Source organism: Panthera pardus, unplaced genomic scaffold (assembly GCF_024362965.1).
Source record: "Panthera pardus isolate Hobbes unplaced genomic scaffold, ASM2436296v1 HiC_scaffold_11, whole genome shotgun sequence".
Classification (NCBI taxonomy): domain Eukaryota; kingdom Metazoa; phylum Chordata; class Mammalia; order Carnivora; family Felidae; genus Panthera; species Panthera pardus.
In genome coordinates this window covers 47,833,445-47,858,738 of record NW_026526666.1, presented here as the reverse complement: position 1 = coordinate 47,858,738, position 25,294 = coordinate 47,833,445, and the positions used below count along the sequence as shown (strand labels likewise).

General features: G+C 35.3%; 1 protein-coding gene across 1 annotated transcript in view; it reads right to left on the bottom strand.

Moving 5' to 3' along the window:
* Positions 1 to 4,601: 4,601 nt before the first annotated feature.
* NEGR1 (neuronal growth regulator 1) overlaps positions 4,602 to 25,294 on the bottom strand; it is an 843,544-nt gene continuing 822,851 nt past the window's right edge. The window contains exon 7 of the mRNA XM_019448884.2: positions 4,602 to 8,498. Within this exon, the coding sequence (XP_019304429.1) occupies positions 8,374 to 8,498 (125 nt within the window). The 3' untranslated portion in view covers positions 4,602 to 8,373. The remainder of the gene's footprint in view (positions 8,499 to 25,294) is intronic.

Sequence of the window (25,294 nt, the reverse complement as noted above, 5' to 3'; positions counted from 1 at the left end):
CCATAGATAACTACATTATAATATGAACTAGGTGTGATTGACTGGGAGGATCCTAGCAAGGCTTTACTTGATCAAGGTCTAAGTTCCTTTGCTTCTGAAAGGCCAGTAAACATTTGTTTACCAAACATTTAACTCCATTCTTCCTATGAATTGCTTTCTTTCCCTTTAAAGTCCCAGACCTCCACCCCTTTCTCCTGAGTCCAGTTTGACCTAAATAACCTCATTTTGCCTGACTGTCTTTGGATTTTCATGTCTCTGTGGATTCCCTGTACATCCAAAATTAAATTTTAATTCTTTTGTTCATCTGTCTCATGTCAATTTAATTTTTGGTTCAGTTAGAAGAACCTTGATTGACAGAGGAAATATTTTCTCTCCTACATTTGCCATATGTTAAGCCATAGAATCTTTCTAATATATTGTTAACATTGAATTGTGAGAGAATAGAAATTTCTGAACACACATGCTAGTTGGTCTATCTATAAACTAGAAATATACATTTCTAGGAAAAAAATGTTTTTCCAAATTAAAAAAAAAAAAGTCTTTCTCCTTGTCAACATTTAAAGTTATTAGACAGTAAGACTTCCCAAAGCATAAACTAGTTATCTATCTGTCCACAGGAAAGACATATCCCCAGAAATAAATTTGATTCCAAATCTTTAAAAAAAATCTGCTTTTCTCCATGTCAGCATTTAAAGCAGGTGCCATCTTCTGATTAATTAAACACAAGATGTTACTTATTCTAAAATCTTAGCAAATAAAACTTAAACAGAAACTGTTGGCTGCACTGTTGTCATTTCTTCTTCTTTTTGAATCATCCCGAACACCACATGGCTGGCTTGCAGGCTTATTTTCCAGATGACTGATAGCTATGTGATTTTGTGTTTGTGGATGTGAGTGTGTGAACTATTTTGAAAGACATGAGCTTGAAGCAGTTCAAATCTCTGGCAACAATTTCTTAAGCAGTATGTCATATATGAGCTATTGACCACATTTTTGCCAGGTCACTTGTCAAATGAGTGGTAGGGAGATGTCAAGTTCAAAGCAACCACACTCTACATCTGTTTAGAAAACCATGTAAGAGTTCTGATAGGTACTTTAGAACACTGAAGAAACCCTTGCTCTTTACTATTAGCATATTATAGTCTCCAAAGACTATTTTATAAATCCCTTTAAAAAAATACGGTCCCCAAATTTTCTCAGGAAATTCCATGTGCTTGGAGTACTTGTTTAAGCACAATTCAAAACTGCAGGAGGTAGAAGTCTGCTGTAGTTTAGTGTAAAGTTAACTTTTTTGAATGTAAAAAAGGTCAAAATTAATGAAGAAACTAGCAAATTCAAAGTTCCACTGAGGAACATCCCAGTGCTTTTAGCAATTCACTTGAATTGCAGGAGGAAAACCACCCCCTTTAACATTTTAAAGCTTTGAAAGCCTAATGAACCATGCTACCTCCTGTAGTTTCCACCAAACCAAAATTTGTGCGAGGAGCAGGCTCATTAGCATTAAGTGGAAGCAGACCATTCAGCTCTTGCAATAGCTTCTTATAACGTTTTCACCATTATCATTGTATTTGGTTGATAAAATATTGCTATCTCAACTGTTACTTTGTTTTTCTTATTGTTGTTGATATAAAATTCCTGTTATCCCAAGAATTAAATGCTCTCCTTCCAAATGACAAATGACTTTACTTTTAACAGTATCCAAAATATATTCATTGTTCAACGAGGTAGATTCTTGCACCAAGGTGGTTCTTGTTATGTTTAATCATTTACTTCACCTTCTCTATGTCCCAAGCTGTTAGGTAATGACTTGGGGGATAGGAAGAAAACAAGCAATTAGAGGATATTAGATGTAGAGATAATATTTGTGTGTGTGTGTGTGTGTGTGTGTGTGTGTGTGTGTGTGTGTGTGATTACAATGGAGATATGTTGTCAAACCTCGAAATATTAGCAATTCATTTAATTCAACTGTTTTAAAGATTTTTACATCTCAGCATTTTAGGGAAAAATTTGTGTTGCAGTGAGAAACCCATGCATTATTTACAGCACACCCTTCCAGATGACCTGATTCTGATTCTGTGGGAGTCTACCTTTCATTGCATTTGAACTTGCATTTTACAAGTTGTAGATAAGTGATACGAAGGCAAAATATTTCTTGTCTGTAGACATGTAAATAAATTCTGTTGGTTAAAGATTCAATTGGATGAATTGAATTACTCTTTCCTTCTCTGGAAGAAGTCAGTTTTGCTTCTATTAGCATATTAATTTCAATATTCTTGATCTATAAATGTGTCTGTTTTTTGGATTGTCCTTTTATCTGGTTGTAACATCTTATTCAGTGACTCATTAATAATTAATGTGTTCATTTTATATGTGCATCGAAAGTCGTGCTTTTTTCCCAACTAGATTGAACTCCACAGGATTTGCATTATGTTTATATTTTGCTAACAAAATACAAATGTATTCCTTATGTTATATATAGTTCAATTTGTAAAATTAGCATCTCCTTTTTGTTGTACTGCCCCGTAACAAACAGATGTGCATATAATTAGTATTTTGATCTAAACTGGCTCAAACAACATCATTCAAGATTAAAATCAGTATTCTATTTTACATTTAAAAAAATGTGTATATATATATTTGGCCTCCATTTTCCTAAGAATTCTGGAAAACAATCTTAATGGATTATCCAAAATTTGACATGTCTTTTGCAAAATGTTATATAAAAAAGATACATATAGTTACAGGAATATCCTCCATGGGTGTGATGGATCTAATGTTAATAAAGGCTCATGTGTCAAAGGCAATTGCATTCTATGTTCCACACCCAAAAGTTTTCGATGAGATACAAATTGTGATTTGCCTTTAAATCATGTACACACCGGAAGCATTGGAAAATAAAGGGATGACATTAAAGAAAAAAAAAGTATAAACAAAGTTACTTATTTATAAATATAGATATACATATAGTTGTTTACAAAGCTAGTAATATGATCACCTCCTTTTCTTCTTCCTAAGAAAATTAATGGAAATAGAAACAACTTGGGACTATGTTGCACAGCTTATTTGATTCAGATCTGCCACTTAGTAGAAGTGTAATCTTCAGCAAGTGATTTAAGATTTCTGAATCTTGTTTTCATCATCAATGCATGACAATAATAACATTTTAAAGTATTGTGAAAGTCAAAGTAGCAATGTCTGCTAAAGTGCTTTGCCATTGTAAAATGCATGGTAGAGATCTTCGTGACCTTTCAGGAGTAATTCTAGCTGCCACTAGTAATTCTAGCTGTCTCTGAGATGGAGTGCATTTCTTAGATTGAAGCATTGGGTGAGTTATGCTAACTTTAGGATGATTGTGGGTGGAGATTTCAGGAAGAAAACTAAAAACCTTTTTCCTTTTTCCTCTCCAGGAAGACTGGAAGTATTTATGTGATGCATTTGCCAATTTTATTCCTTCCACTAGAGATGTCAATTCTTAAGTATTTTCAGTGAATTTAGAATTATTAGAAGTGCGTGTGAACGTGACGGTGTATGCTTCTTGGGAAGTTCAGAAAGAGTACATCGATTCTCTGGTGGTTGGATCAGACTCCATTATCATGAATGAATTGTTCTTAGAAAATTTCCTCTTAAAATTCTTAAATTTCTGCCTACCAGGCTGAAGCAAGTGATTATTTTCCAAATACCTGGATGTCATTTTGAAGTATTTTGGCCCATCCTGTTCAGAGACAAAGTAGCTCTGCTTTACATGTTACCTTTCAAGGTCTGAGACTTGATGCTTCTGTTTCCATGTAATTAAGTGCAGGATAGAAATTACACAGGGAGAAGTGATGAACCGGTGGGAAAATCAGATGTTTATTAATGTGTATTTATTGGGGGGGGGGGGTAGATATAGTTTTCCCAGAATAGCAATCACACCCACATTTCAAAAGAGCTTATTACTCCAAGCATGGATCTTTTTCATGGTTTGTTGTTTTGTTTATCTACCATACTGTTCCTTTTTATTTGATTCCTTTTTATTTGGATGGATGTGGAGAACAAGGCTTAAATCACTCATCTGGGATGTCTTTTATTTGGATAGTATAGCAGCCGCAAACGAAGGGCTCTCAGCCAAATTGTGTTCTGTTTGGAAAACAAGGTGTTTTAAGGAAATTGTATGTGCATGCCTTGAGGTGGAATATATACTCCCTGTTTTATACCCGGCTGTTTATGAAATTATACTATATGCCTGACTCCTGTAGGTATTTGAGTTTTGGGATTCTTGGCTTATAAAACTAGTAAGATTTTATCAGCAGTCTCTGTTTCTAACTTTGCTGCATTTCGGCAGGTGAAAGTTCTAAATAATAAATAATAAAATCTCTCTGGAAAGTTGCTTCTTTAGGCTAGATGTAGTTCAACTTGCGAAAGCTTTTGGGATTCAGCAACAGAAAGAAAGGCTATACGTGCAGCCCTTTGAAATTGTAGCATCTAATGTTTTCACCCTGTGTTGCTTTGGAGTTCCTGAAAGATGTGACTATGGTACAGTGAATGCAGCAGAAAATAAAGAAGGGAATAGCAGAAGTATGTTAAATTATTATTTCTTCCTTTTTTCTCTTAAACGAATAGAGTTTTAAATGAGTCAAATACATATTTTAATTGATAAACTGACTTTATATTCACCTATTGGAAACAGTACAACATATTTTACATCAGATTATGAAATATGGATGTTTTACTAAAAGACAGGAAGGGCTTTTTCCAGTCTTTAAAGTAAATACATATTCAAAGGATCTTAAGGCATACCATTTATTCATATTCATATCTATTGAAATACTGTACATCCACATACTTCAATAAATAGTTAAAAACCTGACCTCTTTTTAAATCATTTCTGAATTTCAAAAAACAATTTTTATTGAAAAGATTAAATAGGTAACTTTTGGCTGTCACAAAGCTAAGTACAATGGATAAATTAACAATTACTCAGTAAATTTGATCAATATAGATGATTGGCTTTGATAAATTTCTCAGACTTCTCTGAGTTCACACATTGGGGTATATATATATATATACATATATATATATATATATAGCTGTGTTTTTTTTTTTTTTTGTCCTGAATTACCTGGGTAATTTTCTCAGTTCTCCAGTCTACTTTCTAGATATAGCTTAAATGTTATGATGAAGCATTAATTTTTCAGTTAAGTTTTAAACATCCCCAAAAGTGGTTTTAAGTTTGACATTCTCTTTTGAATCTTTTAGTGTTTCCAAAAAAACACAATCCTATAATTTGGGCAGTACTTTTCATTATATAATTGCTGCATAATAGAAACTTAATGGTGTCACAGGACTTATGTTTCGAATGGGATCATTGTAAAACATAATTACAGCACTTGCAGTTAAACCAAAAATGCAAATGAATTAAGTCAACTACCCTAATATTCTTCTTCCCTCTCTCCCTTATTTTCTCCCTTCCTTCCTTCATTTCCTCCTTCCTTCCTCCTTTTATTTCTTCCCTCTCTCCTTACCTCCACTCTTTTCTTTGCAGTCTCTTTTCTCAACTGCTCTTTATTTTTCTTTCCTTAAAAAAAAAAAAAAATTTAGGGGCAACAAAAGGAGTCCCACAAATGTAACTTGTGGAAATATAACGCTGAAATGAATAGCTAGAAAAATTGTTATAGATCAAAAGATAAATCAATTTCATAAAACCGCTATTCTGAAATTGCAACAATCTTGTACAGTCAGGACTGATAAAATGGAGTAATCAGACATTTCATATGTCTATAAATGTAAAATCATCTACTTGAACATTATATGCAATACATTCACACAAAAAAGCAAATACTGTAGCCTTATTTGAACAATATTGAACTCATAAATACTCATGGTTTCACTCTGTTCAGGGGCCTAAAGACTAGGAATGCTGCTGTGATACAGAAAAACATAGTGAATACCTCCTCTATTTAAAATGTCACTCAAGAAATTCTCTTCTAACATAAAGGCAAATACATATAGCTACTGAGCTATGACTGTACTTCTGTCACATTCTATGGGAAAAACACCAGACTCCACAAATTCGGAATCATGACAACACTTTGAACTAATTATTTGGTTCATCCATAGTTTATACCTCGATTTACCTCACATTTACCCTACAAACCTTACAAAGAGGAGGTATTTTTAACTCTAGGAAAGCGGTCACTGTATAATATGCATTCTTGATCTGTTTCTTTCTCCCAAACAATGGTACTGATGGTCAACACTTTTGTGGTAGCACCACTATTTCTAGTAAGTAGATTTTTATGGAGTGTGCCACTTTAAAGCTGCAATACAAAAAAAAAATTGTAGTTTACTCACCAATTTCACAAAGAATATTTTTATAAAGCAAATAAATAATAATCAAAATTAAAATGCCATGTGTGTTAAAAAAGTTTTTAATACATCAGTCAAAATAATGTAATGAATAATTACAGTGAGTAAATTTAATAGCATAATGCCATGTTATTGCCATTTTGTGGAAACACTGTATATTTATGCCTCCTCATGTAGGATTCATTTTTCTAATTAAAATAGATTTATGGCGTACTTTGGGGCTAAGCTTTACTCAAAAAAAAATCATGATTTTCAAGCCACTTCTTTTGGGGCAAAATATTAGGTATGTTAAGTATGTACAACCTCCATGAAATATCTCGTATCTAACTATTAGTGAGTTTTTTTTTTTAATTGTTAATATGACTTGCAAAAGGAGACTATTTGCAGAAATCCCCCTATGTAGTGAAATTGGTAAGTTCATCAAACTTGTAAAATGGCTTTCAAGGCTATGGTCTTTCTTTAGTAAAGAGTAAAACCATGGAAATACTCTTGTAATATAATATTTCTTAAAATAACACCATTTTCCTTAAAAAATGTAGTTTTCATTCCTTATGGTGGAAACAATGAACTATTCATGATAACTTAATAACTAATATATCTTAAGATATTCTAATCACGGGTGTCTTGTCTTCATTTGATCATGTCTTACACATATCACGTAAGAAGACATAAAGCACGGTCATTTTGTCGTCGTTTGTGTTTTGACCTTATGTTTTTGAACTGACATTGCTACAGAGAAAGATTTTATTGCAGAACTAGTTATTTCAGGGATTGATCTGCTGCATGCCAGCATGGAATACTTGTTATTATATATTTTGGAACATTTTCTTTTATATAACATGCATTCCAAACTCTCAGCTGAGTGATGTTTTCAGGTGGAAGATGTGCGAAATGCCCGGGTGCGGGAGCACGCATCTCTCACACCAACTTACCTGCCACAGAACCAAATGACTTTGGCGTGTTCACCAACTCATGTCATGTTAGGTGATCGGACTTTGTGTTCTTTCTGACAACCGTCTTGAAGATTTTGGCTTGGAGTAGTGAAAGAAAAAGATGCTGTATTGCTGAGCAATCCCTTGGATGGACTTTGCTGTCATTTTAAAGGGAATTATTTCCCAGAGTAGATTCAACATTCAACTATAACCAAAGGATTCACACGGTAATAGATTGACCTGTACTACGTTAATGAAATTGTTTTTCATCGCAAAACTGAGTTTAGGTGGGGCAAAATTCTCACACCCCACTGGTAAGGAGGGAAGAGATTTTTACAGTCTGACAGCTCCTTCATTCTTTAGAGATAGGATATAGTTTAACTTTATCATTATGGTTTATTTTTGCTTTCAAATTATAGGATGTGGCAAAACATTTTTATTAGGTGGAGACAAAGAGCAAATTATTATTTTATGAAGGCACACCCATGCTGAACTTACAGGGAAGAGAAGCAGAGCTGCACAGCCAGTTATATTACAAGGCTCATTCCTGAAACCTGAATATCATGCGAGCAGAAAAATCTAGATATGTGTTAGTTATATTTTGAAGAAATGATCTGAAGGCAATATTATTTGCTTTTTTATCAAAAAAGGAAAAAAATGCATCTTTGTCAATGTGGATTGACTCCTATTGAAACAGGGAAATGAATGCTTGTATTGCAGCCTTAAAGAATCACATAGTCACTGCAATATTCGTTTTTGTAAACTACAGCCTGCAGCCTAGCAGACCATGACTGAATGCTTTTGAAAAGTTGTAGATTACAAACATGAAATCACAATTAATATCCTCTAAAAGTAATTTCAGAGCTTTCACGTCTTAAAAAAAGGACAATGTGTACTGCTTCACAAGGTAATGTAGCTAATCAAAAAAAGAGTAGAATTAAAGTATTTACATAATGAGCAATTCTACAGAAGGCGATCATCCCCATGTAAGCACTGCTGATTATATCCCACGCTGCTTTTAACAAACTGTACCAGATTGGATCCAGCCATCAGCACTTTCAGAGAATCCTTAAAAGCCTTTTATGGGTCTTTAAATTTATTGTAGAATGGCATTCTTCAGGTAGAATATGCTGGTGAAAGAGGACAGTGTCAACACAAGGTACCAGCAGGAGAAAAGAACGTCAGCGCTCCCGGTAATTCCATACTGGGCTGTACTTGGAGCTGGAAAGAAATGGAAAAGATTAAATCAAAATCTAATTTGTGTCTTTTAGGATCTTAACAATAATCAAAAGGCAGCTGGGTGTACTGGGGAGAGCACTGGCATTGGAGTAGATAGACTTAAGTTCACATCTGGTTCTGCTATATGACAATGTGTGGCCTATGCAACTAACTTCTCTGAGCTTGAGTTTTCTCAAGGGCAAGAGACAAATAATATAATCCACCTGGCAGGGCTGCCATGAGAATTGGAGATGAAGAACATACAGCACATTGCACTGGGCTGGACACAGGCTAAGTACATAATAAACAGTGGCTAGCATTATTATTCCAGTTTTTGTACTGTAAATATTTGTATTGGTGGATAATATGTAGTTCATGCGTATATATATATTTTTTATTTTTTTTTAACATTTGTTTATTATTGAGAGACAGAGAGAGACAGAGCAGGGGAGGAGCCAAGAGACGGGGAGACACAGAATCCAAAGCAGGCTCCAGGCTCTGAGCTGTCAGCACAGAGTCTGACGCAAGGCTCAAACTCACAAACTGTGAGATCATGACCTGAGCCGAAGTTGGACGCTCAACTGACTGAACCATCCAGGTGCCCCATGCATATATTTTTAACATTTATTTTTATTGAGATCTATAATTGGCATTGTGTAAGTTTAAGGTGCACAATAGTGTTGATTTGATACATTTATGAATTGCAATATGATCACCACCACAACATCAGCTAACAACTCTATCATATCACATAATTATCATTTCTCTTTTGTAATGGAAACAATTAAAATCTAGTCTCTTAGCAACTTTGAAGATTATAATACAGTAATGTTGTTTATAATCACTATGCTGTGCATTAGTTCTCCAGGAGTCCATTTATCTACTAGTTCTAAGTCTGTACCTTTAGACAACATATCCCCGATTCCCCTACCCCAGCCTCTGGTCACCATTCTGCTCTGTTTTTACAAGTTTAGCTTTTTAGATTTCACATATAAATGATACTATATATATATATATATATATATATATATATATATATACATATATATATATATATTTTTTTTTTTTTGTGGATCTTTTTTATTGGTCAAATACTTGTACTAAAAGCTGGGAAAAATTTTTTTTGGGGGGATAGGTGAAAAAAATATTCAAACAATCATAATATATTCCAAGGAATATTGGATTTGCATGTATACACTGGAGCAACACAGAAAATTTTGTATCTAAATCTTCCCAGGCAAGGGAGGGATGATTTAACAGAGTTTTACCAAAGGGGACAGTCATTTGGGTAGAGGAAACAACTTATTCAAAGCTATGAGTAAAGGGGAGAGCAGGACATATATTCTAGTAGATTAGTCTTGCTGGACCATGAAGTTTGAGGCTTGGAGTAGAGGGAATTGAAACTGGAACTCTAGGCAGATAGAGCATAACCTTAACTGTAAGAAAAATAACAGGTTTTTTTTTAAGTTTATTTATTTATTTTGAGGGAGGGAGAGAGAGAGAGAGAGAGAGAGAGAGAGAGAAAGAGAGATAGAATGCACAAGTGGGGAAGGGGCAGAGAGAAGGAGAGAGAAAGAGAGAGGAGAGACAGATCCCAAGCAGCCTCCGCGCCATCAGCACAGTGCCTGATGCGGGCCTCGAACTCACAAACTGCAAGGTCATGACCTGAGCCTAGATCAAGAGTCAGATACTTAACCAACTATGCCACCCAGGCGCCCGATTTAGTTTTTTTATAGTGAAGGAGATTTTAAAGAATTTGGAGCTGTTGAATCGTGTGATTACTTTTATACATTGGAAAGATCACAGTTTCATACTCAGGAAGCTTATGTAGTACTTGGCTAACAGTCATGTTGAATTCTCACTGAGAGATTTCACCTAGAGAGTCACTGAAGCTTAGAATATGGTGGGAGTCTACTGAATGAATTTCACTGCATTTCACAAGAGAACTGTAGCCTCTTTGAATGTGAATTATACTGTGTTCCAGAAATGGAATGTTGTAGGCATGCTCAGCTTTGCTTGAGACCGATCCTCATTTGTCATAATAAAAATAATAGTAATAATAAAAAACCCCACCAACATACTTTTAACTACCCTCTCTTAATGAAACCTGGATTTCAAGCAATGTTTCCTAGTAGAAAGTGAACCATGTAATAAAAAAAAAATATACTATTTCATCCCCAAAACCATAACTCAAATCCAGAAGCAGTTTTAGTCACAATGAGTTTGAATTAACAGCAGGTTGTTTTTAATAGAACTTTCACCAGTGACTATATTTCCATATTACAAGAAGAATAAATTGTTTTGTTTGTATCTCTAAGAAATTAAAAGGGGATGAGAGCTGCATTGACCTTTGCAGGGGGAAGTTTTCATGACAGTACAATTGTTGATTCCAGGTGAATAAAGTTCAAGGTCTAAGATTACTCCTCTTTAGTAAACATGGAGCAAAATCCACTATTTAATGCTTCTATTTGCATCATAAGTGAGTTTTAAAAAAATGAGAAGATGATGAAGAAAATAAGTCTATTGTTGACCACACAGCTTTTGAAGTTTTGATATATAAGAAGTCTAATTTAAAACCATGAAACTCCTTAAATTATTTTCTCTTGTTCAAGACCTGGAAAGGTGTTTTGTTTTTTAAAACATAAATAAATATTTAATTGGTCTGTTACCTTCTCAATGACAGCTATTTAAGAGTTATTTTGCTGTTGTTTTTAAAGAATCTCAAGTGCAATAAAACCGGTATTATAGTAAAGGACTAATAATAAGCAAAGCATATAAAATGATTTCATAAATAAGAAATAGATCTTAAAAGCCAAGCATACAAAACAAAGATAAAATTTTTATTGTCATGACAAATTAAATAGTACATCAAAGGGGTAAAGTAGAAAGAATCCTGAAAACTCCTTATCCATCCTTTAAAGTGCATTTTGGGAGCAATCTTTCCTGAATCCCCTCTCCTTTACCAGCAGCTGAACAGATTACCTTACTGTGCCATCATGCCACCATAATATCCCTTTTTATACAGCTATCATACTACATTGTCAATATTCACATACATATCTATTTTTCTAACCAGACTGTGAACTCTCCTAGGTCATGTTTTATTTATCTTTTTGTTTCCATGTACAGAGAGTGGCAAAGTAGATGCTGAAGAGATGTCTTTTGAATGAATGATTCAATTTAATAAATGAATGGGCCGGAATTAAAAGGAGTAGTTGTCTCCTACAAAACGGAATCTCTTCTGAAGCAAGCCACTTGCTTATAGGCCAGAGAATCTACAATATATCATCTTTCATTCATTCAGCCCAAATTTATTGGATTAGGTACCGGGCACTGGGAATACAATAGCTAATAAGATAGGATGGTCCTTTTGCTGCTTAATTCCATATACCCTATCTTTTCCCCCAGTGTGCCTTTATCTTCCACTCAGCCTCCTACTGCCTTAGACATGACAAAAGTATGTCAATAATATATTTAAAATTAAATATTATAACAGAGTATGTATTTTTCCATTGTACTCTTTAGTTGTCCTATTAGTCCTTCTATTAGTCCTAAAATAAAGGAGGAGCCTTTTGCTGCATCATTAGCCTGCAATTATTACAGGAAATGGACTGTAGACTAGCTATTGATAATCAGTAAGCCAAAAAACAAAGAGTAAAGTTAGTCAAGGGAATTTTTGATTACATACCTAATGCTAAGTCATGTACATAATTCGTACCCCTTAAGTATATATTGAGCATCTTTCATGTGCTAGGGATTGAACACAGGCAAAGGCAAACTCAATCTCCTCTCTTAGGAAAAGTTTTATTACAGTTGGAGGTATAAATAAAAAGGCACATATAGAACATTAGGATATACATACTTATAAGGATAATAAACAAACATGGGAAGGCTCCACAAGGAGTCATGGCAGGTAAGTAGTCTGAGCAGATACAAATACAGTGGTTTTTTTTTTTTTACAAAATGCAATGATATGCACATGTTAGTGTATCTCACTTTTAAAAATGGTGGCATATAGTCCTTTTACTTGGGGTATCCTATTATTGTATAACCTTAGTCCCATTAACTATTTATTATGTATTTGTGTGTGTGTGTGTGTGTATGTGTGACTTGTTGAGTGATTCAGAGTACCAGGCTAATGGTGCTAAAGTTAGGAGTCTCAGTATTATTGGGGCCAATTAGATTTGTTTGGCATGTTAAATATCAACCATCTACTTGAGAAATTATAGAAAATGTTAAGAAATTAAAGAAAACAACTTCACTATTAGAAATCAGCTTGAAGAGTCAGTTCAAATATCATATGCTTTAAAAAGAGGAAAGTTTGGGGCGCCTGGGTGGCTCAGTCTGTTAAATGCCCCACTTTGGCTCAGGTCATGATCTCATGGCTCGTGAGTTCAAGCCTGGTGTCAGGCTCTGTGCTGACAGCTCAGAGCCTGGAACCTGCTTTGGATTCTGTGTCTCCTTCTTTCTCTCTGCCCCACCCTGCCACTCATGCGGTCTCTCTCTCTCTCTCTCTCTCAAAAATAAATAAAATTAAAAAAATAATAACAAAAACAGAAAGAGGAAAGTTTTTATAAAGTCCCACATGCCAAATCAATTTGACATCATATTTGATATCGTATTTACATATCTATCACAACATGTTTACATATCTATCTTTCCCCATTAGACTAAGAATGTCTTCAAGCCAAGATTTATTATATGTAATTTTTTTCATTGGTACAGAACAGAGTCTGATATTTAGTAGGTGTTCAATAAATATTTGTTGAATGATGATAAGGTTTGTATCCATTTCCCATACTTTTACCATAAGCACATAAAGAACACAAGATCTTGACTTCTTTTTTCAGAAGAATATTGTCTTTCATCATTTGTGTTTAACTGCCTTTCTTCTCTCCCTACTTTTAGACTTATTACTTTCTAAGACCTGTACAGAGTCAGAATACCTCTCTTCAGCATTTGAGCAGAAGATAGATCATGAGGCTGATTATAAGGGGGAGGAGCATCCATCCAACTTTCTAGCACTATCCTTTTGCAGCAAACAGGAAGTGTAGATGAACCCATGTCCCCCAAATGTAGTCCTGAATTTTTTAGTTAGGAGACATCTAGTGGTGTCTCTGACATGGTCAGATCTGTTGTATATTCTCTGCCATGTTTTTAGTTTCCTGTGAATATCAAACTGCTACTCATCCTAAATAAAATTAGGAGGGCTAGGGCATATGATCAGAGGTGTAGTTGGGCTACGCTGAGAATTTTGATTTCATTCTGAGTGATATGGGAATCCACATGAGAGTTTTGAGCAGAGGAGGCTAGCTGACATTTTTAAATAATCGCTTGGCTATTGTGTGGAAAATAGATGATACTAGTGGAGGCAAGAGTAGAGGTCTATGTTAATCCCAGACCATCAGGGGTCTCCATTGCCTCCTGAGGAAAGCCAAAACTCTGTAGCTCAGCATTCAGGGACCTCTGTTACCTGGTTCTAGTCAACTTATCCAGACTCGTATATACTCCTAGCTCCAGTCACACGAACCATTTCTGAACACACAGAGTATTTTCATTTCTTGTCACTTGCATATGCCATATCATTAAGCTTAAATGGTCTTCCTTCCTGTCCCCTTCTCCCCCTACCTTAAAAGTCCTACTCATCCTTAAATACCTAAAATACCATTTACTCCATGAGGCCCCCTGAATCTCCCTATGAATTTTTAGTAACCCATTTATACCTGATTTCAGAAATAGTTCCTTTTTAACTGATAGTACATAAATATATTATATATAGTATATATATGTATAGTATACTATATATATATATGTATACTATATATGGTATATAGTATACAGTATGAATATTTTACTTCATTTTTAATCTACACTTGCTTAAATTAATGTTTCTCTGATCTTACAAAGCTGTCCTCCACTTTATCCTACAAAAACATTTATTCTCTTCATTATTTTGGTTTCTTTTGAAGGACTTTTATTTAATGCTATTTACTGCTAGGTAATTGTTCAGTTTCCTCTGGTTTGCCAGCTCCTTGAAGACAGGGAGTACGAGCTCTTCCCACCTCTCCCCCCAATATGATGCATGGCCTTTACAGAGTGGTTTCCTGGCTGATCTAACACCCAGTTGGGTTTTGCTGGGGCTCTCAGGTAGGGAGCAGAAGTGCCTGGGCTAGGTGTACAGTCCAAGCCTCTGGGATTTCTCCCAGTTGTCAACAGGAAGATCCAATCTGGGTTTTAACACACATCTTACATCTTGTCTAATTATGATTATCATTCCCAATTACTTACAGCTGCTGCATATTATTTTCAGTCTTGGCAGTTTTCCCTTGTATTGCTCCAGTTTTTATTTTTAGGCAAAAGCAAATGTAACTGTGAAATATTTAGTTTTGGTATAATACCAATTACTTGCCTAGGCAATTTCCTTAAATTACTCAAGCTTTAACTAAACTAACTTTGAGTCGTATTTTTAAGATTCTTGCTGAAATCTTAGGTACAGTTACTTCAGCTACATTAACTCTGCTTCCATAAAAAAGCTGGCCTCAACTTACATTTTACTGAGGAAGCCTATACCTGGGAAGTGAATGATTTACACCTAAATTAGATTTCATAGAAAAGAGAGTGATTAATGTGGATTCAAAATAGATTGCACATTAGTTTACTGAGAAATTATGCATCATTGATTCTCTCCAAAAAAGCAGGGTACCTCTGTTTCATTGCATACTGTGGGAGGCATTAGCTCAAAAGACATTTTAATCCTCTCATTAGCAATATCCACCCCTGAACACTATCAGCAGGTGGAGAGGGTATCCAGATTCAGATCATACCCCAATTTCTTCAATCGCTTAACTCTGCCTGAACACTGGGTGGAGATGGGGGAGGAAAAGAGAACTATAATGGAATATGTTTTACCATAGAATGTACAACTTTGGACTGTAGTGTCTGGAAGAAGCAGGCAAGTCTCAGTACAGGTGACATCATCTCATTATTCCTTTCTGCACTATTTCTTGTGCAGTCAAGTGGTCCAGGCCTTAAGATTGAATGTGTTGTGTTAAAGACACAGCAAAGAGAAGCCCTGTCTTCTCATGCACTATCTCACACACATGGCACACTGATTTCCACAGGTAGGCTTTCTTTGTGTGGCTATTCCGTGCTCCTGTACTGTAGATCCTCCAAAATCTTCCCTGAGGCTCTAGAGTTAAGGGATACCTGAGTAGCATAGTGATGATGTATGTAGTAGAGCTAACAATGTACAGATTTTTGGATTCTTTTTTACTCAACACACCTTTATTTTGCCATAGACTGTTTCCAAGAGTAAAGAGAGGTAAACATAACATACCCCACTTTTCACGCAGCTTTCGGGATGGTAGAGTAAGGTTTAATTTATGAGCCTCTAGCACAGTGAGCTTCACTTTTATTTAGGGAGAGAAAGTAGGAGTTGGTAAACGGCTTCGAATTGCTGCCTATCAGACTTCTTTTTTATCTTCCTTAGAAAGAATTGGTCTAACAAGTTCACATTGGTGCATTTTTTTTTTTCAAAATCAAAACCTAAGGGTACAGAAAATCTATATTTACATATTTATTCTCACATTTTAGACTTTTATTTTTCATTTGGTCAAAAACTGAATGCCTATCTTCAGGAAGTTCAAACATCTTTTACAGATAGAGCCTTCACAAACATAAAAATGTAAAATAATTATTTTCACAGAGAGTATCTTTATTTTAGCGGCCCCTGGGTGGTTCAGTCAGTCGAGCATCTGACTCTTGATTTCAGCTCAGGCCATGATCTCATGGTTTGTGAGTTTGAGTCCCACATCAGGCTCTGCAATGACAGTGCAGAGCCTGCTTGGGATTCTCTCCCTCTCTCTCTGCCCCTCCCTCTCTCTCTCAAAATAAATTAAGGAAAATTTAAAAAAAGTATCTTTATTTTATGTTATGAACAATGAGGAGACTGGCTAGAGAAATCACATGATTCCTTTCTCTTTCTGACTCATGGTATTTCCCTGCCAGCTTGTTCTCAGCAACTACTAAGCTATTTCTCTGGCAGACCACCATCCCTGAATCCTTTCCTGCTTGCTGAATAGCCATTTTGCCAAAGTTCACAGTATACAATCCTATTTACTCAGCATCAACTGCATTAGGAATTTTAAACATATGTTTGTCTCTGTTATTACCCATATTCAGAAATCTGCCTATTTGTAGATAAATACTTTTATCTGCAAATAGCCAGATGAAACTATCCAAGACTATTACCTCTAATTTGAGCTAAGGAGAATAAGTAAGCAATCACCCAAATAAAAACAAATTCCACAGTCTTTTTTCTGTCCTTCAGAGTCATTGAAAAAAAGTTTCAAAGCCTGAATTATTCATCAATATCTCCTAAATGTGTGGATGTTTTAGTTTACTCTATTTTTAGCAGATCAGAAGTGATTTACATGAATCTATAGTAACTCTGTTTTGAAGTATGTTGTCAATAGAGGTAATTTTGTATAGCCCTAAATGCTTCTTTGAGCTTGGGCAAAGTCCAGTCATTCATTCCAGGTTGGTTTGAAAACAGGTTTCTATAGAAGTATCATCACAGATTTTGGAGTATGTGTGCATATGTGTGTGGGAGTGTATACACGTGTTTCAAAAGCTGGCTTTGTTGTGTGAAATATATACACAAACATACAATACAAATTGCCTTGACTACATAGATTTTAGTTTAGGCCTTTAAGGCATCATTTAGTTGAAGAAAAGGGTTTTACAGAAATAAAAATAGAAACCCAGCTGTGTTCTTAAGGTCACTAATAGTCACTGCCATCAGCTGTATCATCAATGTGCTAATGCGGGAAAAAATGGGAGGAATTGCAAACTGTTAAACATTTTTGCAAGTTGAATGAGCTTTTAAGATTTTATACGTGTGGTTGTGTGGGTGTAACTTTGTTTAAGTTTTTATATAAGTGTTAAAACTTGGAACTATAATGATCAAATTGTCTTATTTATTAAGTTTTATTTTATCTTTTATGTTAGGAACGTTATCCTAAAGCAGCTTCTCTTCTGTTACTCTACAATTGTTCTTTCAGCATTAAAGATCAAGAATTTCATAAAGTTTGATTATCTTTTTCATTTTTTGGAATATTACATTTACCTTCCAATTTTTTTTCTTAGCTTTTCAAGTGCAATAAAGGCCAGAGATTATCTGGCCCTGTAGTTCTGATTTACTTAAATTGTTCCACTTGTTATGCTCCAGATTGATTTTCAATTATTCTCAATGATTCTCTAATCATTGCCTTTATATTTCGGCTATTTAAAAAACCTTATTAAATCCAAATGGCTTTGTATAGAATTCAAGACCCTCTGTAAACTTTCCCAAAGCTACCTTTCTGGTCCTACCCTGGCTGCTGTCTGACATGGACTGCACTAGTCACACTAGGCGGGAAGGGCCCTTCGTGCAGGATATGCCCAGGCCTGTGTTGCATTTGTGTATTTGCTCATGCTCTGCCTTCATCTGGAATGGGTTTTGCATTTCTTTGTGTTAAAACAGTACCCAGCTTTCAGTGCCCATCTCACACGCATTCTGCTCATAGGTTAGAACTGCCAGAACTCTAAGGGGCATGGAGAGTGGTATAGGTTAGAACCTGCCAGAACTCTAAGGGGCATGGAGAGTGGTGTGCACGAGGAGATGAGGCTGGTGGAAATGAATGATGTGGTTAAGTTAGAGGTAAAAATAGGACTAGAACTGCGGTATGCTGATTCTCTGCGCTTCCATTTCCATGTAGCCTCCCTGAATTGCTACCTAACTCTACTTGGAATTAATCTGCCAATTCCTCTTTTCTTCAATAGCCAATTTGCTTTTACCTCTACTTTATCAGTCTCCTGTTCATCATCTTCAACAGAGCCTCAATCTCTTGAAAACAAGGATCATATTTAAATTACTTTTGTATTACAGCATTTGATTAAATGATTGGCACTGTCAAAATATTTATTGCAGGTAACTATAGATGAATTGTTTTAATTTCTGCAGTTTAATGAGGTTTTGCAGCAAAGCTCAAGAGAAAGAAAGAAGGACTATAGGGAAGGAATTATCAGCAGTCAAGAATTCAGGATTTGGAAACATCGACTACCACTGTGGAGGAAGATTGGTTCTATTTTATTGAAGCGAAGAAGCTCCTATCCTCAGATGTCCCTGAAGACACTATTCCATAAACATATGGAGTTATACACTCCAAGAGAACTGTTGAAGAACTGCTCTTGTCTATGACTTCTAGTTAAATGTGCTAGTTATAGACGGAGACAGTATTGGTAACAATCAAGCACACCGTGTATTAGCTTCGCACCTCTATGCCTCGGTTTTGTCTTCCTGGTAAGGTTGCAATAAGTAAATGAGCTAAGTAAAATGCTTAGCACAGTGCTCATTTAAGTGTTCATTGAACAGCAGCTTTTAAGATGTATTAGTATATGTATAAGAAGGGCCAATGTAAGTCCTTTACTTTGGCCCAAGAAGAAATATCCAGTTGGTGGAATAAGGCTATGTGTACCTCAAAATCCTATCCACTTGAAACAATCACAACCATGCCAACAATATGCTCCTTGAAAGGACAGCTCTAAGAACGTGGATCAGAAAATTTATTCATTAAGCAAGTAATGCTTGAGTACCTATAAATACATAGTGAGCCCTGATTATGCATGATAAACTATTTTGTGTGCTGGGATACAGTCTTATTATCTAATTGCTCTAAGTAGATCACAGTGTTCTGAATAAACCACACCCTAACCCCCTGGCTTACAGACAATATTTCTTCTACTTGGAATCATCTTCTTCCACTTCCTCCCAAGTTTTCAGCCTCCATATGACATACTTCTCCACTGCAGTTCAAACTCCTCTGTCATGGCCTTACTTACTGACTTGCCTCCTTGTCTAAACTATGAATTCCTAAAGAACAGGGACCTTGAATTTTTCATCTTTCTATACTTCTCTTTTCCTCTTCCCCAGTGGCTAGCACAATGACTGCATATAATAAGGGCTTAATAAATAACTGCTCTTTTTATCTCCACATGAGATAAATTTGCAAAATACATTTGTTTCCCACACCTTTTATATCTTGCCTTCCATACTCTCATTGCCTTTTTACTTTAGCTGCTGCTATGACAACCAGCTGCATGCAGGGCAAACAATTGTGAGATATATTCCACGTGGTTCCTCGCAAGGGTCCCAGTGGGATGGAGCTTAGTGACCCATAGCAGGGACCAGCTCAATAACACATTCTTGGACTGGCTTTCCCTCTTTCTCTGTTTAACTTGTTCCAATCTCCTACCAGCGTGCTTAAAATTCCTTTCCAAAATAATCACCTATTAGTGAGCAGCTCATTTGGGAGGACCCACACAAAGATGGCACTCTTGTATGAAGAAGAGAAGAACAACAGGTTATAAATACTGTGCCTAGGGCAATTTAATATCCTCCCACAGTGTATAGTGCTTTGCACTTAGTAGGTGTACAATAAATTAGTTTTAGATAAATAAATTGATTGAAAGTAAATAATCATCCTATCTGTTTGCCTACACTCTTCTTGGCTCTTGATAACTCAGTTGCATCACTTTTATGAGGTCTGCATTAATTATATTGTCAGCAGGCACATACCCTTCATAATGTAAAAGGGGTCTTAAAATCTTAATTAAATCTGATTTTTTTTCCTCATAGATTTTATCCCAGGAATATTACCCACTGTTTTGCATTATTATCATTCTGGTTTCTGCTATACCAGCAACATTGCCTAATGAAAGTCCTGTCTCCTATTGTATTTTTTAAATATTTAAAAGCACTCATGGTTCTTATATTTTTATTATGATTTCAACTGTAAAATACTCCTCTCCCTACAACCTTGAAACAGTCTTTTCTCAAAGCTCCAGCCTGCCTTTTCTGCCTACATTTTCTGCCTAAGGTGATCCAACTTGTAGGGTGGGAAAATGAGAAATACAATTATTATGAAAGGAACTTGGATGTGTGCATGCAAAAGTCAGATGTTGGGGAATTTTAGTCCAAAAATGGTCCCACGAAGGATGAAAAGAAAAAAGATCAAAACATTTGCATAGTGATCCTGGCACTGAACACATTTTGCAATCAGGATTCATACTGATTTTTAAGGATGTTTAGTAACTTTCTTCTCCCCAAATACAGAGACTACATTGTTCTTAATTTTTCTGGACACCAGTGAAGGTATTTTAAAAGGAGAGGTGGGGATGTTTTAAACTATTACATCAAAATACCTAACATGTGCCTCCTTTTAGGGATGTTGTACATTTAGCCACTTATATTATTACTTGAAAATTTTTTTAGGTTTATTTATTTCTTTTGCGGGGGGGGATGATAGGGCAGAGAGAGAGGGAGAGAGAGAATCCCAAGCGGGCTCTGAGCTGTCAGTGCAGAGCCTGATGCAGGGCTTGAACTCACAAACCACGAGATGATGACCTGAGCCCAAATCAAGAGACAGATGCTTAACCAGCTTAGCAACTCAGGTGCACTTGTTCAAAAGAGTTTTTGACTGTAATTGAAATAATGCTTCCTGGGACTGCATTAATAAGTTTTTCAGTCTATCAACTGATAAATTTGTATCCACAGTTCTTTTGATCACAAGTCATGAGGAGAAGCCTTGTTATTTCATTAGCCAAAATTTTAGTTTTTTAGAGTTGCCTCTACTTTAGCATTATTGTCAATTATCCATAACCAAAACATATACATTTAACCCTCAAACTGGAAAATTAATCTTAGTGAGTCAAAAAAGAATAATTCAGGAGTAACTGGTTTTTATAACAGTAATCACATTCTTCACATAAAAAATTCTTACTGAGCACCTACTATGTGTTAGGCATTGTGCTTAGTGCTGAATATACAAAGATGAACAAGATTTAATCCAGGGCTTTCAGGAACTCAATGTCAAGTAAATCAAAACTATCTACTTTAGAATAAAAGGGTTGATTTTCACCAAATCATATATTATTAGAATTCCAGGATTAAAAGAAACTTTGAGAGACTCTATTCTCTTTTGTCAAAGTATAATCAAATCAGAAATCTAGTTAGAGAAAGGCATTTCAGGTTTATGCCATTGGATTTTTTTAAATGTTTATTTATTTTTGAGAGAGAGACAGAGCAGGAGCAGGGGAGGGGCAGAGAGAGAGAGGGAAACACAAAACCCAAACGGGCTCCAGGCTCTGAGATGTCAGCACAGAGCCCAAAGGGGGGTTCAAACTCATGAACCAGGAGATCATGACCTGAGCTGAAGTCAGATGCTTAACCTACTGAGCCACCTAGGCACTCCAAGGTCTATGCCATTTTAAATCTAGAAGGGACCGAAGTCTAGAGAGGGAAGAGTTACACAGAGAATTAATTCAATTCTCTAGACTTGCAGTTTGGTGTTCTTTCTGGCACACAGCACTTCTCACATTAACCAATTTAGTACCTTGTTTCAGATTTTTATAACTCCCACTGCTCATATAATCTTAAAATATTTCTTTTGTTTTTAATTTTTTTAATGTTTATTTTTGAGAGAGAGAACAGGTGTGGAGGGGCAGAGAGAGAGAGAGAGAGAGAGAGAGAGACAGAGAATCTGAAACAGGCTGGCCTTGTCAATGCAAAGCCCAATATGGGGCTGGAGCCCATGAACCGGAAGATCATGACCTGAACTGAAGTCAGATGCTCAACTGACTGAGCCACCCAGGTGCTCTTTAAAATATTTCTAAATATAATATGATCAAACTAATTTCATAGTCTAGTAAATTATCCACACCACTTTGATTAATCATTTCAACCAATAAAATACAAAATGAGTTTTTCTGTATACGTGCTAGAAGTGATATAATTATTTTTTTAAATAACAAATGTTTGAAGTGATTCCCAAATTTTATAGTCAATGTATGCTGTATTTGCATCTCATAATATATTTACTTGGATGTTTTTAATGCATTAAGCATATAAAGCCCATAATATTTGTTGATCAAATATTAGTGATATTTGAACAATTATCATATTAGAATCTATCATGAATGGTTAATTTTAATTTGTATCAAAAAGAATGAGATTGTTGCCTAGTACCTAGAATCAAAACAATAGGTACCTATAAAATTCTACATGTATGTTTAAACTGTCTTGATTCATCAGTTTCTCAAAGGTACACATGAATTCTGTAAGTTAGAAAAATTAGCATCTTTGCGTAAAATGTGGTTTATTTATTTATTTTTTTTCACATGAAGGACTGACTTCAGTTTATTATTCATGCTTGCAGTCAGGACTTGAAAACTTGAAAAGTGAAAAAGGGATTAAGGAATCCATAGATTCTTAGAGCAGAGCGTAGTTTAAAAACAAATGTGTCAATTTGGTTTTATTGCAGTAACTTCCTCTACCTTCCTATTACACCAATACATAAGAGCAATTGCTAGTGAAATCAGACAGCCACATTTAAATACCTGTGGTTTAATATGCATTTTCCACTTCACACTAAACTGAATTATAATCACAATTAATAAGAAAATGTAGTATCATTCTAATAGTCAAAAGTGAATTTCTAAAATTCTCTGTAACTTTATGTGCAAGATTTGAGAAAAGCAACCATGAAGTCATTTCCTTTCCTGTGTATTCTTAGAAACATATCTTATAAAAAAACTTTGGGCTATATAATTGCACTTGGGTGTACTTCTTTTAATCTTAAAATTAGAAAAGACAGATGATTATTTTCTCCCCTCATTGAAAACAGAAAAGATATTAAACGTTAATATCCCATTGTTACACTTTTTTTTCCTGAAGATAAAGGGATATAAAAAGGAAGCAATAAGCGCTGTGCATGTTCTTGCTAATCTTACCAGAATCTCCTCCTATATTAAACTATTTCTTGTCTATCCTATTTAAACTGTTCTCCTGATATTCTTCACATATGAACAAGATGATCCTTTGCTGAGTTTAGGCATCATGGCAGCTACCAGCTTATAAAGAGTGAAAGAGCAGCTTTATCCACATGTCTGAATTAGGAACAAGAAACTCACCAATAATACAAATAGAGTTTTTCATTAAGCAGCATTCCTGTTTATTACAGAGCAACAATAATTTTTTTGGAATTCAATTTAACAATGAAAACAAATCCCAATTCCCCCATCTTTTTGATGCAGCTGGTTGCACTATGCATAATGTCTGATATACAATGGCAGTGTCTATTGTTACAGAACTGGCTTATTTGTGTATTGAAAGCTTCATTCAAATTTGTATGGTTCAGAATGTTCAATGAAATGCACAAATTGACTAGTTCAATATTCCTCAATTTGTCATAATGGTTTTTGTGCGCATTTTTTTCCTTTAAGACAGCCATAATGCCATTTTTGTTTCATAAAAAACAAGGCAAAGATTCCTGTGAAATCTCACAGTTCAATGCTAGAGATAGGGTTCTTGGTCAAGTTCAAAGTCACTTATAGAATTATGAAAACCATCTCAGACTAAATCTGGGTTGAGCAGCTACAGAAAATCCACGGGAAGTCTTACTTTATTGTTTGCTGACAATGAAGTGAAATACAAGGTGGACATATTATGAAAAGGATGTTGTAAGTGAAAGGGAGTGCCTGAGAAGAAGAAAAGTGAGTGTTGGAAAAGACATTGAAACTTAAATAATGTTTAGGCAGAAAGAGGGGTCTAGGGAAACCCCATGATTAAAAATATCAGCAAAAACACAAACATACTAATTTTGGAGTCTTGCAAATACATCTCTTCATATTGTGCATTTTGGGTCCTTTTCTATTCCTAGGTATGTTTACTAAATTACATGAATCTAGTAATTCCAATACCCTTTGAGTATGCATCCTAAAATACATGCTCAGTTAATTCATTTTCAACTCACTCACTCATTCATTCGTTCAATCATGCATTCAACTTTACACCATTGAATTGCCCTTTTTTTTTAAAGTTTATTTATTTATTGAGAGAGATTGTGTGTGCACAGCAGGGGAGGGGCAGAGAAACAGAGAGAGAATCTCAAGCAGAATCTCTGTGCTGACGGTGCAGAGCCTGACAGAGCTCAATCTCATCAACTGTGAGATCATGACCTGAGCAGAAGTCAAGAGTTGGACACTTAACTGAGTTGCCCAGGCATCCCCCTTTTGGGTTTAAATTATGGAAAAGAAACCTTGAGTCAGAAAATATGGTTTGATCTCCAGGTCACTGAATCATGAGAAGAATAGATACAAAAAGCTGTTTTTAAATAAGGAAAAACTACAAAACCCTGGAAGGAAAATCAAATGTCACTATTTCTTAGGTGTCAGTCAGAGGCATTTAATTGCCTGTTGTTCATTTGAAGATATTACCTTTTCATCATTTCACTGGCAGGTAAAGAATAGAGGTTCTTTTCCAGCTGGAAAAACTAGACTCTTCTACTTGACATAGATGACTTATTATTTTACTTCCTGAGAAGATGTATTTTCAGTGTTAAATATAGAGTAGAATAACAATAGCATTATAATTATCAAACATGTGGGCATTATGACTCCTCCCCCATTTTTTTTCTGATGCTAATTGTGATTAGAATTTTTTTAGTATAAAGAATTAAAGATCTTCAACAGAATACTGAAGTACTGTGGGTTTCAGATTTTCTATCTCTAGGACAGGGTTATTAATACCCGTGGGTTATTGTGAGCATGAGAGGAGATAATGTTGGTGACCATGCTTTGTGATGCATAGATCAGTTTATAAAAGGAATGTGGGTCCAGGGCATAATTCTCAGGTGCTGATAATTGAGTCTTTAAAGAAAAAAATTCCAGGGTGCCTGGGTTGCTCAGTTGGTTGAGCGTCT